Source organism: Psittacula echo (genome assembly GCF_963264785.1).
Source record: "Psittacula echo genome assembly, chromosome: 4".
Classification (NCBI taxonomy): domain Eukaryota; kingdom Metazoa; phylum Chordata; class Aves; order Psittaciformes; family Psittacidae; genus Psittacula; species Psittacula echo.
The window spans coordinates 49,015,956-49,031,562 of NC_137738.1; the positions used below are offsets into that span (position 1 = coordinate 49,015,956).

Below are 15,607 nucleotides of genomic sequence, written 5' to 3' on the forward strand. Positions count from 1 at the left end.
AAGGCTGAAAGAGCTGGGGTTGTTCAGCCTGGAGAAAACTCCAGGGAGACTTTATTGTAGACTTTCAGTTCTTAAAAGGGGCCTATAAGAAATATGGAGAAAGACTTTTTAGCAGGGCCTGTTGCAACAGGATGAAGGATAATGGTTTTAAACTAAAAGAGGGGAGATTCAGGCTGGAGGTGAGGAAGAAATTCTTTACAATGAGGGTGGTAAAATACTGGAACAGTTTGCCCAGAGAGGTGGTGGATGGTGCCCCATCCCTGTAGATGTTCAAATTCAGGTTGGATGGGGTCATTGCAGGGATGATGGACTAGATGACCTTTGAAATTCCCTTCTAGCCCAAGCTATTCTATGATTATCAGTGGTGAATGAATTCCTTGTTTTGCTTTGCTTTACTGCCTACCTCAAGCATGAATTTTCTGATTCTCTTTCCCTCCATCTCACCTTGGAAGAGTGAGAAAACACCTGCGTGGGGCTCTTGCCTGCTGGACCTTTGAAGGTCCCTTCCAACTCAGACTATTCTATGATTCTATGATGATTCTATGATTGATGAAAGGCAAGAAGCATAGCAGCACCATGTGTCTTATAACTGCAGATGAATCAGCTATGCTCTGAAACACGAGGGCTGTAGTTCAGACTGGTGGTCTGCCTTCACCACTGGCTGAATTTTTAAACAGTAGCAGCCACATGCAGTAAGTAAGGTTATCCGGAGTAATGTATCATAATCAAGGGAGTCTAGGCTCACTCCAAGATGGCTTTGGAAGCATGGATAGGGATGTACAAATGAAGTGTGCATGTGTTCTTTCCATGGAGCCCCTCGTAGATCAGCACTGCTTCTGACATGCTCTCTTAGCCTTTTGTTCATCTTTTATTTACAGAATTTCAAATTAGAAACAAGATTCAATTTCTACAAAAGTTTCTTAGACTTTTAGCTGTAAATAAATATTCCGATTGTTGGCAGAACCTTCCCAGATTACTCAATAAAAGATTATTTCCTTATTAGTCTTTACTCCTCCTATTTCTATCTGGTTTATTTTCTAAAAGCGCAAGCTAGGAGCTGCGAGGCACCAGCCATGCTGCCGTCCCAGCCTCTCCTGCACACTGCGGTGTTTGCCCTCACAGTCTTTCAGGCCCTTGCCTCCAACACCTTCATTGCAGCCGTCTATGAGCATGCTGTCATCCTGCCAGATGCTGCTGATGAGCCTGTTTCTCCTGACAATGCTTTGGCCCTGATGAACAGCAACATGGATGTCTTGGAAGGGGCCATCGAGGAAGCTGCCCAGCAGGTACTAGGTGTATTGTGAGTGCTGTCGATTAGTGTTTTCTGCTCCTGGTTGTCTGTTGATGGTGCAATTCTTAATGGAGCCTGTTGTGCCAGGGTGCCCACATTATTGTGACTCCTGAAGATGGCATTTACGGCTGGGGCTTCACAAGAGAAACCATCTACCCGTACCTGGAAGATATCCCTGATCCAGCAGTGAACTGGATTCCCTGCACTGACCCCACAAGGTGATTTCTTCTGCATTGATTTATGAGCTGTTAAACTAGTGTCTCATGGAGTCATGAACTGCTCCCAGTAAATGCCCCAAAACTGCTAATTCTTTTATTCTATTAAAAATCCCAAACACTGTAGAAATTAGGTGCATCAAAAAGAACTCTTAATTAGATGGTAATGGGATTATGCAAGGTAAAAATCATTGAGACACTTTCACTTTTAAAAATTGCAAAAGGAGAAAAATGAGGAAATATTAGGCAAAATCAATTATTAAAACATGCAAAACTTTGTATCTTCAGATCAATTGTGAGAATTTTCTGCAAGTATCCTATCAGATGCATAGATTAGACAAGGTGATTCCGTCCTCATTACATGTGGCTGGGTGATTTCTATTATATTATATTCTAATATAATATTATATACTATAATATAATATAATATATATAGTATAATATATATATAAATATAAATATATATATAAAAATATATATAAATATATATAGTATTATATATATAATATAGTATAATATTATATATATATAAATATATATATAGTATAATAATATATACTCTAATATATATTCTATTATATTCTATTATATTGTACAAAGTATTTATCTAGAGCCAAAAGAAGTGCCTTTTAGAAATCCAGCTGCCTGCACAGTCTGCTGCGTTATGCAGGGCTGCTCTGAGTGGTGTCAGGAGTGGACATCAAGAGGACTGAGTTTGCGTTCAAGCTGAGCTTTTGTATTCTTCTTTTCTGAGGCTTTATGAAATCAGATTTTAGGAGCCCTTGGCTCTAAATGCTGTGGTCACTTTTTGCTAGAGGCTTATGGGCTGCTATCTTAAACAGAGTAAGGGTCTTTAAAAAAGGCTAAACTCATCTTTTGGAATCAAGGCTTAGAGCTGCCTGAAAATTCATTTAAGTTATTGTAAGTTCATGCCTGCATACTGGTTTATTCTCTCACTTTTTTTTCTGAAAAAAAAATTTTCTGAAACTGTCCGAATGTTTGTATGTGTGTTAGCTGGGAATTATATCTGCACAGAAAACAATATTGTTAAGGGTACAGGAAAGAAGAACACAGGGAGAACACCTTTTAAAGGTAAAAATGATTGGCAAATTAAAATGATGCTATGAACAGAGAAGAATTTAACAGAAGCTATGATTTTATCTATCCCTTTTCAGCACCTGGGGGTGTGCAGTTAGTGGAATAGTAATTTTGAATGCATTTCTTCCATATCTTAACTTAAACTTATAAAACTTTTTCCTTTTTTTTTTTTTTTTTTATTTCTATTCCCTAAAATACATCAGGTTTGCTCCTGCTCCAGTGCAGGAACGACTCAGCTGCATGGCCAGGAATAACTCCATCTATGTGGTTGCAAACATTGGGGACAAGAAGCCTTGTAATTCTAGTGATCCCAGCTGCCCCAAGGATGGTCGCTATCAGTACAACACTGATGTTGTCTATGATCCGGAGGGAAAACTAGTGGCTCGTTACCACAAGGTAAAGAGGCACTTTAGCGTTACCCTGTCATTGATTATCAGTATATTTTTCAGCTCTCTGGTACAAATTTCGGCAGGTTTACACAATAATTTTAAATTATTATTGAATGACAACCAATCCAGGATGATCTGGTGCAAGAATCTTATGAACAGAAAGAGAAACAGGCAAGTGCTTGCTCAATCAGGCATTATTCCCAGGAGCACTGCAGTAGCAGAGTGTATGCCAGATACCAAACACCTAAAGGCTACATTTATGATAGTAAATGGGAAAAGAGCAGTAACAGTTTTTCGTACTCAGTAAATGTTAGCTGGTCCTCGGTACACTTTTAGACAAGCCAGATAGATCTTTAGCAGGTGACATCTTGGCAGGGTTTAGCAGTTTATGTTGGCTGGGCTTTGCTCCCAGGAGGCAGACAGGGCACAGCCACTCCATTTTGCAGGGGGAGAGAGTTAACTGGATGAATGCAAACCCAGTGACCAGCCAGCTCAGATATCTCAACCCCCAGCTTTGACTTAAAGCCTATCTCAGACATGAAAGTAGCTGTTCTTAATTTTGCCTTATTTTCAGTTTCTAATATGGCATTTTCTTCACCTTCAGTACCACCTGTTTAGAGGAGAAACTCAGTTTAATTACCCAAAAGAGCCAGAAGCCATCACCTTTGAGACCCCCTTTGGGAAGTTTGGCATTTTCACTTGCTTTGACATCCTTTTCCGTGAGCCTGCTGTGGTCCTGGTGAGTGAGTTGCAGGTGGACACTGTGCTCTTCCCAACAGCTTGGATGAACGTCCTGCCCTTTCTGACTGCAATTGAGTTTCACTCTGCCTGGGCTATGGGTATGCGTGTCAATTTACTTTCAGCAAATACTCACAACATCAGCTTTGCAATGACAGGTGAGTTACATTTGGGAAAAAGGAAATTGTCTTCGGCGTAGTGGATTCAGAACTGGGCAGAAATGTTTTACAAATAATGAAGTTTCTGAAAAATAATGTTTCAATCAGAATAAAAATCTTGTTGATGTTGTATAGAATGTATTAAACAACTTCAGGCAAGAAAATGTTGACTGTTCTGGGAGGGTTTAAATTAGCAAGTCCATGGCATGAAAATTTGATTATTTAAAAGTGAAATTTTATTTTAAAAACAGGACAAAATTTTACTTAAATTATCAGCCTTTCATTTAGAAGAGCATTTTGAGATTAAAGTTCAAAAAACAGTTAAATGAATTAAAAAAAGAAAAATGTTGTAAGCAGAACTTAATAACCTAAAACTAAAACTTTCAACTGAGAAAATATTGCTGTAGATGCATCTGTAACTCTTCCCTGAAGCCGAAGTGAAAGGCATAAAGGAACATTTATGCTCTAAATAGACTGAGCTTAGTTTAAGCCACTGCTCTCGATTTCCTTCCATGTAATTACCCCTGTGGTTTCTTTCTTTAGCAAGCATGCCACTCTTTGGGCTCTGATTTATATTTAAATTAACCTAAGTTCTTTACAACAACAACCAAAAAAAAAAGCAATGGTCCTGTGTCAAACTGCCATATAAGGCTGTTTCAAAATCCAGCAAAGCACAAAACTGGCGAAGTTTAGGTCACATTTTACACTGTGGTGGATATTTTAGCTGTTCTGTACTTTAAAATTCTTCCAAAATTCTCTGTAACATGTTGACTGAAAACAGCATCACTGAGCAAGCCCTACAGTGTGTCATGGGGGGAAGCTGTCCCCCTGATGAGCTGTGCTAGGGGTGCTGACTGACGGAAGGCTGGTGGGTGTCCTTGACAGGCAGTGGGCTGTTCATGCCAGAGGGACCTGCTGCCTACCATTACAACAGTAAGACTGATGAGGGACGTCTCCTGGTAGCAGAGCTGAGTGCACAACCCTGTCTTTCCCCCAACTACCCCCCAGCCATCAACTGGAGCTTGTATGCCGCAAGCATCAAGAAATTTACAGAAGAAGACACATTTCTGGGAGCTGTCCGGAAGGATATATTCACTTTCAGTGAACTCAGGCACAAAGCTGGAAATTATACAGTTTGCCAAGGAGACCTCTGCTGTCATTTGATCTATCAGATGTCAAACAAGAGTGAAGATGAAGTTTATGTCCTGGGTGCATTTGATGGGCTTCATGGTTCTCTCATAAAATACCACTGGCAGGTAATTATTTTTGTAGTAGGGAGCGTAGGTTGTGTATGCCTGCATCCCAACCACCTTAAAAGACATGTTCATTACTGCATTGTGAGAACCTTTCTTGTTATCAAATCCAGCTTTTGATTGTTGAAAGCTTATCAGTATTTTGCCTTTCTGTATCTTCCTCCCCACAGATATGCACGCTGCTCAAGTGCAAGAGCACAGATCCAGGAGCATGCGGGTAGCCAGTGGAGACAGCTCAGACCAAGTTTGAAATGTTCTCCCTCAGCGGCACGTTTGGCACCAACTATGTTTTTCCAGAAGTCTTGTACAGTGGGGTGCAGCTGGCCCCCGGGGAGTTCGAGGTAATGGGACACCCTGGAATTGTTTGACACAAGGTTTTTCCAGTTGTAATGCTGGAAACCAGTAGGGCAGCAAAGTCACATCTAAGAACCATTTTCTTTGGTTCTGCAGACCATAATTCAAGGGAACATTTAAAAGGATAAATTGAGCTAACCCTCACTGATGAGAACATATAAATGCTAAGGTCGAGAATCTCTTCAGTGTATTCTTTTGCAAATATGCCTTCCAACTTTAGGTCCCAAATCTATAAATAGCAGCTTTCAAGGAGCTATTTTCTACAGGTTTCTGCTAATGGAAATTTCAGGAAACAAAGAAATCAAATGCTCTGAGAAATTGTCCAAGCAAGAACAATTACTGAGTATCATACATAAAGAACACAGACCCTATGCAGTTAAAAATGTTAAAGGGGGTTTTGAGGGGTTTGTGAGGTGTTTTTTTTTATTTGAAACTTCATCTTATGTTCTCGTCAAAATATGTTTTCATTCATAAACCTTAGATTACATTTTTATAAGCAATTAGATGAAATCCTAATTGATTTGGAAGAGGTATTTAATACCGAGACAATGAAGACAGTGCAAAAGACTTGAAAAGTTTTAGGGGAAATAAGGATGATTTTTTACAAGGTAGGTCATCCTGCATATTTGTTTTGAATGAGACTTCTATAAGAGCATACATTTACTGGTATGTTAAAATATGGCCATGGACTAATGTAAAATAACAGATAGAATTGAGGTTGTTCAGCCTGGAGAAGATGAGGCTCTAGGGAGACCTTAGAGCAGCTTCCATTACCTAAAGGCATCTGGAGAGAGACATTTTGCAAGTGTATGTAGTGACAGGACAAGGAGAAATGGCTTTAAACTGACAAAAGAGAGATTTAGATTAGATATTACGAAAAAATTTTCACTATGAGGGTGGTGAGGCACTGGAATAAGTTGCTCAGAGAAGCTGTGTCTGCTTCATCCCCAGAAATTGTTTAAGGCCGGGTTGGACGGGGCTTTGAGCAACCTGGTCTAGTGAAAGGTGTCCCTGCCCATGGCAGGGGCTTTGAAACTGGATGATCTTTCAGGTCCCTTCCAAATCAAACCATTCTAGGATATTTTCTTAATTAATACATACTTACTGTTTATTACAGAGCCTCTTAAAAAGTTGCACGTGTTTGCTGTCTATGAATCACAGTGATTTCAAATTGATCTGTAAAAAGTAACTAAGAAAAACAACATATGGTCAATAGCTTAAAATACCTATCTTCCATCTTGAAATTATTTTGGAGTCTACAAATTGAGAAAGATTTCAAATTACTGTCTTAGATATGTGTATAACCTTCATTGCCGTGTATGAGTAACTAAACAGAATGTAACAAATCAGTTATTCTCACTCTCACCTTCTCATGAGGTGGAGAAAACGATCTTTTTTTTCCCAAAGATGTGGCTGGAGGAAATTTTAAAGATCTTCAGGTCCAAAGGAATGTGGCATAGCTATTGCAGAGCCAGAGAGAATTCTGGTTTTTTTCATTCTCATGAGCATATTTCAAAAGTGCTGCATCAAAATGTTCAACATATAAGGCCCATCTTTTCTGTACTGTGCAGCATTGCTACTCTGTTACTGGACTACTAGTATCATTCTTTCCATTTTCAACTAGGTGCTACGTGATGGGCGTTTGAAAAGTAAGCATGGCACATCAAAACCACTCATAACAGCGACGCTTTTTGGAAGGCTTTATGAAAAGGACCTGCCTCATCCTCTGCGAATGTCTCCATCCCGTAACTCAGCTGTTACACAGTCACCATAAACAGGGGGGGAATTTCCTACACTGATCCACCTTCTCATGAGTCATGCCAGTTATCCTGCATCATTCCTGTTCTGCAATCTCGCACTTCCTCTCAGCAGCTGTTAGTTGGGTTTATTTAGGAGAAAGCGACGTGATCACTCTGTTGTGTACACCTTGTAATAACTCTTGAGCCACTGCAATTATTTTCAGTACGAATGCTCTGTCACATTAAATCTTACTTAGATTTTTTTTTTTTCAGAGATATTTTGTAGATTGCCAGGATAGCATTAGAAAAAAGACTGATACTGAAATGTGTGAAAAGTGAAGTTTGTCAGTTTGCTGCAGAACAAATCTTTTCTGAGAAAAACTTTCTGTCCCTTTTGCCCCTTCCTGTTTTTTACACTGTATAAGCATTAAATGTCCGTGTTTCTCAGCCTTACACACCAGTCAATAGGGCTTCCTTAATACCCAATGGGCCTTTGCCTCGTTTTCATCAAGGGACACCACATTGAAAAGAAAAACACATGCAAAATAGCTTTAGGTGCAACCTTAGGGAGAGAGTGGTCCTCTGTAACTCCCACAGGCACTGAGTCTGGCTGAGGTTTGTAAAGCATCCTCAGTTCTTCAGTTCCTCTGAGCTTGCATTACTTTGTGCATGACAGATGCATGCTGGTTCCAATGCATTTCAGATCAGACTTACCATATATACATAGTATACTAACACCTTCTCCTGGGTATTTGGGAAAAGAATCTTCAAAACTGTGAAAACATAGGCAATTAGGGAGTGTTTTAGTACCTGAAACTTATTTTACCATATAGTGTGAGAATAAGGCATTTTTTGGGACTTCTAGCAATATGACAATCTTGGGCCTGATTTCTATTGTGTCCTGCAGCAAACAGGCCTCATTCACACCACATACACCTTTGAGTGGTCCCTGACTCAATGCTTATCCCATAGTCTTTTGCATCTACTGGCCTTCACATCACTAAAAGCCCACACCACACTTAGCACTGAGCTGCATGAAGTGTGGCACATAAGAAAAACTCTGTGGCTTCCCACCCCATACACACCAACGCAGGTTATCCAGAAGTTGCTGAAATCACATTATTTCTGTTTTGCCATCTGCTGCTCCTTATCAGCACACAACTTTAGAGGTTTCTTCCAGGATTTGCTTCATCCTGGAATCAAAACAACTGAGATCGTACTCAGGGGAGGGACTGTAGTGCTTGGGAGCAGTTATTCAAGATAGACAAGGCCTCTAGGTCATACTTGCTAGTGCCCTAGCACCTTTTCTCACCTGACTTGTAACTCAAACAGGTCTTTCATCAGACAAGGAAGTTTTGTTCAAGGGAAGTTATGACTGACCTGTATCAGTACTAATCCCATGTCACCGTAGTGCATATGGGGTACAGATGGCTACACTATGCGATGGGAGCTGACCCTGCTCCCCAGGCCAGTTGGGTACAGTCCAGGAGCCCCTTGTCTCCTTCGTAACAGGCAACAGTTTGGAAAGGGCAAACAAGACTAAGCATGCTGAGACTGTCCCTGCACATGGCAGAGGGATTGGAACAAGATGACATTTAAGGTTTCTTCCAACCCAAACCACTCCATGGTTCTATGATTCTATGTTGATTATGAAGGTCTGCAGTGTCATCCTGTTGACCACGCAGGTCCATTGGTTTGCACTGGGGTCAGCACAGTCAGGCACACACAGTGGAAATTGTGTCTGCAGCAGAGCACCCAGGAGCTTTGCCCTGGGTGGGTGGTCCCCATGGTAGTGCTTCCGCATTCATCCTCAGGGCTGCTCACCCACTTGACTGCCCTGGGAGAGCTCAAGGAAGCACTCTGAGAAAGGCAGGAGCTATCCTGACTTGTAAAATCTGGTGCTGAAAAGGATCCTAAAAAGGTTTTTAACTTGAACACATAATTCTCTCTGTGGCCCCTGAACCCTGCTTTTTCCCCTCTCTACCCTAGAGGTAGAGGTACCTCTGATACCTTTCTGTTCTATTCTTGGTTGCTTCTTGAAACAGCTCAGTCCTTGGCACTGGTGGGGTAGGGATGGAAGAAAGAGGGAGCCCCACTGGAGAGGAAGGTCTCTACCTTCTGAAGCCCTCTCATCTCACAGGTGCTGCAAGAGCTGCACAATCAGGTGCAGAGCCAGCACCACACCTTCTCCTCATGCCCCCTGCCACTTGCCTCCAATCTCACCCTTGGCTGCCCTTCAGGTGAAATATGCTTTTATTACCTGGCATAGAATTGCTCATGTGGAAAAGAAAAAAAAAAAAAAAGGAAGAAAAAAGAGAAACCACTACTGGAGTGGCATGTGAACACAATTCTGGTTTTGCTGTTGCAGTCAAACCACTGAATTAAAATCTCTGGTCGACATCAACAGCTTTACGTGCTAATCCACAAAAAAGCCATTTTAGAGAGAAACGCCTTACAGACACATCAGTGGCACTCTTGAAACAAATACTTTGCAGGTTGCTGGTACTCTAAATCCTGAGTATTTAATGTACTCCAAGTGGATGTGGAATTTATAAAAATCTTTCTGAAACTGATAAGGAATACAGTTGGGAGACCTGGATTGAGCAGAACTGTAGACATTCAGCTTACTATTACTAGGTTTATCTTTCTCTTACCAGGTAAAACTTCCCTAAAATATCTGTAGCAGTGGAGTCAGTTCATTAGAGTTACTGGAATTTGGCCCTTGGGGAGATAAATAAATTTCAATGAAATATTTTTTCTTTTATTCAAGGGTAGATTTTCTGCCACATTTTTCTTCCTTGTCACTATTGAGGCTATGATAACTGAATGTAAAAATTCTCACATATTGCTTGCTGGCATTTCTTAAGTATGGAGTTACTTCCCAGACACATCCAGAGCTGACTGTCTTAGGTTGTCAGAGCTGAAAGTGGGGGGGAATACAACTGATACTGCTAGGTAACATCAGGAAACTACTCTTGAACCTCATGCATTAGGGATGCAGAAGTCCAGGATTCTTTGAAAATGACATGAAAAACAAATCTGAAGAATAGTTGAATGATTTTGAATATTTGCTGCACAGCTTTCCTCTCACTGAGAGGGTAAGAAGAGTACCATACAATGGACACTGAGGAGTTTATTAATCTCTTTCTCATTTCTGATGATAAAGCAAGAATTTAACCAAGCAGAGGATGAAGTTATATGGACAGTTACAAAAGTCTCAGAATAGCTCCGTCATTTTTATGCACAAGAACCATGAACCCTGCTTTTGGGTAGGGGTTCCCTGGAAGGGTGCAAAATCCAACCAGTTCTTCATATGAGGAATCTGGTGGTCACAATGACTAGATGAAGTTCTGTTTTAGGAAATGTGAGATTTTGTAATAAAGGCTAATTTCAAATGATGCAAATTGCAGAGTACAGAAACAGAGAGATAATAGATGGTTGATGCCACAAATCACATATAACCTAGAACGGTTTCTGTTGAATTCATGAGAAGTTAACCAGCTGTGCCCTTACATTCCTACTTGCTAAGTGGGAGTTAGAAAACAGAGAATGTTAGCTCAACGTCAGGGAAAAAAAATAAAGGTCCTCTCTACATGCTCCTTATGGGACAGAATTTGAGTTTTTGAAAGAACACTAGTGTTTACAGACTCTGGGGCAGGTATGCCAGAGAGGAAGAATCAAATTAAATTTTATGTTATTTGCGTCAATGACTCCACCTCAAAAGCTGCTCCAGGTTGCATTCTAGTGAGCTCCGCACTTTTCTGAAGTGGAAAAGCCTGTTCTTTGCACAACAATATTTCTTCTTTATACCTTGATGTTCGTGGAAGCAAATAAGACCCACCTGTCTAAAGTACTTCTGATGACACAAAGAAAACCAAGTCCTTAATAGATTCTATTGATGAAAGGCTTCAGATGATGGTAGAAAAATACTGCATTAAAATGAGTGTAATCCAAAACTTAAGGCTGACTTAAGTAAGATTGGTAACAACTTTAGGGAAACTTTAATTCTGAGTAAAATCAAATATACTTCCTTATACATGTTGAATTAAAGCAAGCAGACCTTGAGCAAAACTAGAGTGACAGAATCTTAATAATCTATGGGGCTTTTTTAAAGACAGCAGAACACTACAGCCATATCTTTGTACACATATTTTAGTCATCATAACGTCAAGTTATCCATTAAGTAACATGGAACAGTGAGATGCAGTCAGAGATTGTGCAACAATTAGACCCAGTAACACAATCCTAAATGTTTCTGAACAACTTGTTTTATCATAGGTGAATACTGGCAGTATGGGATACTGCTCACAGATACACAGAATCAGCGCAAATATAGTGAGTGACAGACAGAATGACCATGACCTGAATTTGAAATGAAGAATTCATACATTTCTAATTAACTAAGAGCCATATTTGTAACTCTACCTCATCCAAACAGTGTTTGCAATGTCACCATCCACTACCAGGGCAGGAAAGCAGAAAAAGAGAAGTTGCACAGGTCAATAAAGACAGCAGCAATTATTATCAGGCTTATCACAGCTAATATTGAAATGCTTCTCAGTGGCTTGTGATGGTCTTTGAGATGTCATGGAGACCAACAGAAAAATAATTCCAGTGTACCTTGTAAAACTTAACCTCTCAACACCACAGACAAACAGCACCTCCTAGTGAAGCTATGGATGAGCATAACAGCATTACCAGGGGTTTCTACTATGTGTCAGACACAGCTAGAAATGACCAGTCTTGGTGAAACAGAAACTTAACATATTGGCAACAATATATTAATTTCTTTTTAAGTTTAGAAAATAAGAATTAGCAGAAGCGCTTGTAGCTCCATCTGTGAAAGTATTAAAATGTTTCTTGTAGCTGTTCATTACTATAAAGTTGTAAGTGAAATACACCCTTACCTTTTCTTCAATGATCCAATATTCAGATGACATACACCAGCTACTGAGGAGATAAATGAAGCTCTTCTGGTGAAAAATCAAGCTGCCCATGCATGCCTTCCTGAGAGTGGGCAGCAGCAGGTGAGTGTAAATTAGCACAACCTCTTACACTTGTAGTTTCTGCAATAGTTAAGTTGCTGTTCCTTAAGTGCCAGGATACGGGCTGTTCTCATGCAGAGTGTTGCTGCTTTCTGCAGCAGCAAACAACTGTGGGAGCAATGGATAGCACCTGCAGGTACTTTCTTCAAAATGTCCCACAGTGCAGCTGCACGGGCATCTGTAGTCTGTTGGGCTTGCAAATGGACAGTTAGAAACAGACTTGTTCAATATTGCTAGGAAAACACCATGTGTTTGTTGTAGTCAAATCCAGTGTTTGTGAAAGGCAATAAAGTCCATAATAATGGAGGCTCTTGAAGTTTTCTTATTGACATATAAGCCTTTATTGATAATTTTAGGTTTCAGTGGCTTCCAAACCAGAATGCAGCATTTCAAGACCTTCATTTCTGCAAGAGTTGTCCCTCTTGTTCAGCCTCATGTCCCTTGTGCCACCTTCCCAAGGCCATACTTTCTTACCTCCCAAAGCCCACCCCAATCCCAGATTCCCAGGGAGAAGTTGTAACATGAGCTCCACAGGTTTTGCCCAGGGCTCAAAGAAACCTCATGGGAGGAGGAGCTGGGGAGGCACAGCTCTCCACCAGCACAGCCCACCAGCTGATACAGACAAACTGATCCAAAGAGGTTCAGTTCTCCCTGGGCTTACTTCTTCCTGGAAGGACTCTCCTTGGATTCCACAGCAATACTAAACCTCTTACTGTTTGAAGGGGTGGATGCTAGTCAGTGAGCTGTGCTTTAAAAAGCAACAAGTTGCAGTTTGGCCACTGCTGATTTGTTATTTGGCCATATTTGCTTATAGTTCCTCTGGTGTGGTAAAAGATCTATAAATAGGCAATCAACAGCTCTTAATGATTAGGAAATAACTCCTGAGCAGGCACCATCTCCATGACATGCAGTCTATGCTAATCTGGTAAATTCTTTCATTTCAGAGATGAATCTTCTATGGTTAGTGCTGAAGATAATAGTTGTTATTCTACACATATCACTGTGTTCTTTCTGTAATGAACATCAATAACACCAGCAGCTATGAAGTTTTGGTGGTCACTGAGAAGATGATTTAAAAATCCATTCATTCCCGATAGCTGAAAGAGAAACATAACTAGGAAGCAAAACTTTTCAGGCAAGGCTATGAATTCAGAGTAAGCCTCTTTACTTTCTGTTTTCCAGAACCATGAGGATATAGAATGACAAACTGAGATTATATCTGCTTACTGCTCACTGCCTCTCTCCTCCATGTTCGCCTTTGCATTGGAGGTGATGTTTGGAAGGCACCAAATATCTACAAACCAGCCACAGTCCTGAAATCCTTCCTGTGGGATTAGTGGGTGCACAGGAGCACTGAAGAGTTTACAGGGGACCTGCCTCACTGAATGGGTGCCTCTGCTATGAGGGGATTTGCTTACTCTGCCAGGGAAAGAGGCAAGGGGCTGCTCCTGCCCTCCAAGGAACCCTGGCAGAGCTGTCTGCTAGAGCAGCCTTTGCTATTGAGCAGAAGTAATGAACTGTGTTATGGCATTACCTACAAGGGCTATCACATATGTAACCTACCCCACATACACACTACCTCCCCCCCATGCAAAGACTTTTTCTTGGCTTTGGATGGATGGGCTTTGCTTGCTGCAAAACCATTTTCTTGGAATCTCTCATTCCACCTTTTCATTTAACCCATATAATGAGATATTTATTTTTAACTAGTCATTCATTTGGAATCTGTGCATTTCCCCCCAGATTTCAAATGTATGAATGGAAACTTGAGAAGTTAATTTTTCATAATGCTGTGCTTTTTTTTTCCTGATGACTGCATCGATGTTGAGTGGAGTTATATGCTTTCAAAATTACTCTCCAACCATGAGGCCACCTTAGAGCCTCCAGTAGTTTTGAAACCATGTTTCCACTCGCAGAGACCCAGATTTTAAAAGGAACCATATCAAAATGAGAAACTTTCTCTGTTTAATGGATACTGTAAAATGATATTTTCTACCAAATGACCAGACTAGAAATGCAAGCCAAAAGGATCACAGTAGAAATCAATGCTGTCGTGCCATTTATTTTTTTTTCATAGTAACAGTTTTTGTTTCCAAACCATATTTTGCCACTTTCCATAAGACAGAACCATTACTTAACACATAGTTCAAATGAGTTTGGTGTCTGGCAAAAGTGCTATTTCCATTCCCTCCTGTGCTGTTTTCCATTTTAATTATTTAATGTTTAAAAAACATATAAGTTTGCAAGAAGTAGTGTCTTACTCTACCTTGTTGCATATGTCCCTGAGGTACTCCACATAACTGGACTTTAGCTGATGGTCACCATATAAGCAGTTTAGTGTTTTATGTTCAGTAGTATCACTGTTTTAAAAGATTACATGGTCCTTTGTAGAGCAAAAATATTGATGCTCCTGAAATGCATTTTTAGTAGCTGTATCTTGAAAATGGCTGTTAACTGATTAGACTGTTAGATTAAACCTGTTTCTTCAATGATCAGAACTAGGCTGGTAAATACACATCATGTCACTCTGTACACGATATACCTTTTCAAGGAAGTATTATACGCTGCTGTAACCTACATATACTTACATATTTTGCTGTATTTTAGAAGCTTACTTTAGAAGTCTCCCTTTAGAAGGGAGACTACATGGCAGCTTTTGTTTTGCACCTAGATAATCTTGGGCTGCTCACAATGTGACCACAACCTTTAATCAAGAGAGTAAACATACTTCAAATGAGTTTAATTTACCTATAAATAAGGCTGGTTAAACAAATATGAGTGTCACAGACATGATTTTGGTCTGAAGTAGGTAGCAAAATGAACAGTTTGAGCTACTTTAACAGCTGCTCCTGAGACAAGGGGCCAAGAACACTATTCATTGCACCCAGCATCCTCCAGCAATGAGCCTTGAGTTTCTGGAAGCCACTCCAGCTGTGGATTATGTGCCTGTTCTCACAAAATTTGTATTACCCAGAATTGCTATGATGATGAAGAGGCATAGCTGTCTTTTGAGGAGGTTTTTAAAAGGAAGGAATGCCACACATTCTGTTGAAAACAAATGAGCGACAAGAGCAGACTTCTACCCAGCATGAAAGGAGAAAGGTATGAGAACAGGTTTTTAAAAATATGCTTCTTCGCATTTTGATTTTATTAAATTTTAAACTTTGTAATTAAATATGGAAGGGAAGTGTTCTGGATTTTGCTGAAAAATTCTTCAGTGTTCACCTCATTTGAAGAGTTTGCCACTTGAATTTTGATTTATTTTGTTTCAATTTCAAGCAAAATTGCATACTTGATCTCACTTTGCTCAGTCTTTTGATCGGAGGC

General features: G+C 40.2%; 1 protein-coding gene across 1 annotated transcript; it reads left to right on the forward strand.

Moving 5' to 3' along the window:
* Window positions 1-1,073: 1,073 nt before the first annotated feature.
* On the forward strand, window positions 1,074-7,270 carry LOC308220102 (pantetheine hydrolase VNN2-like; the record flags this gene model as incomplete). The annotated part of the gene is given in 8 exon segments (XM_080615889.1): window positions 1,074-1,286; window positions 1,379-1,509; window positions 2,808-3,000; window positions 3,598-3,889; window positions 4,775-5,145; window positions 5,313-5,360; window positions 5,364-5,483; window positions 7,121-7,270. Coding segments are annotated over 8 exon segments (1,518 nt in total).
* Between the last annotated feature and the right edge of the window lie 8,337 nt (window positions 7,271-15,607).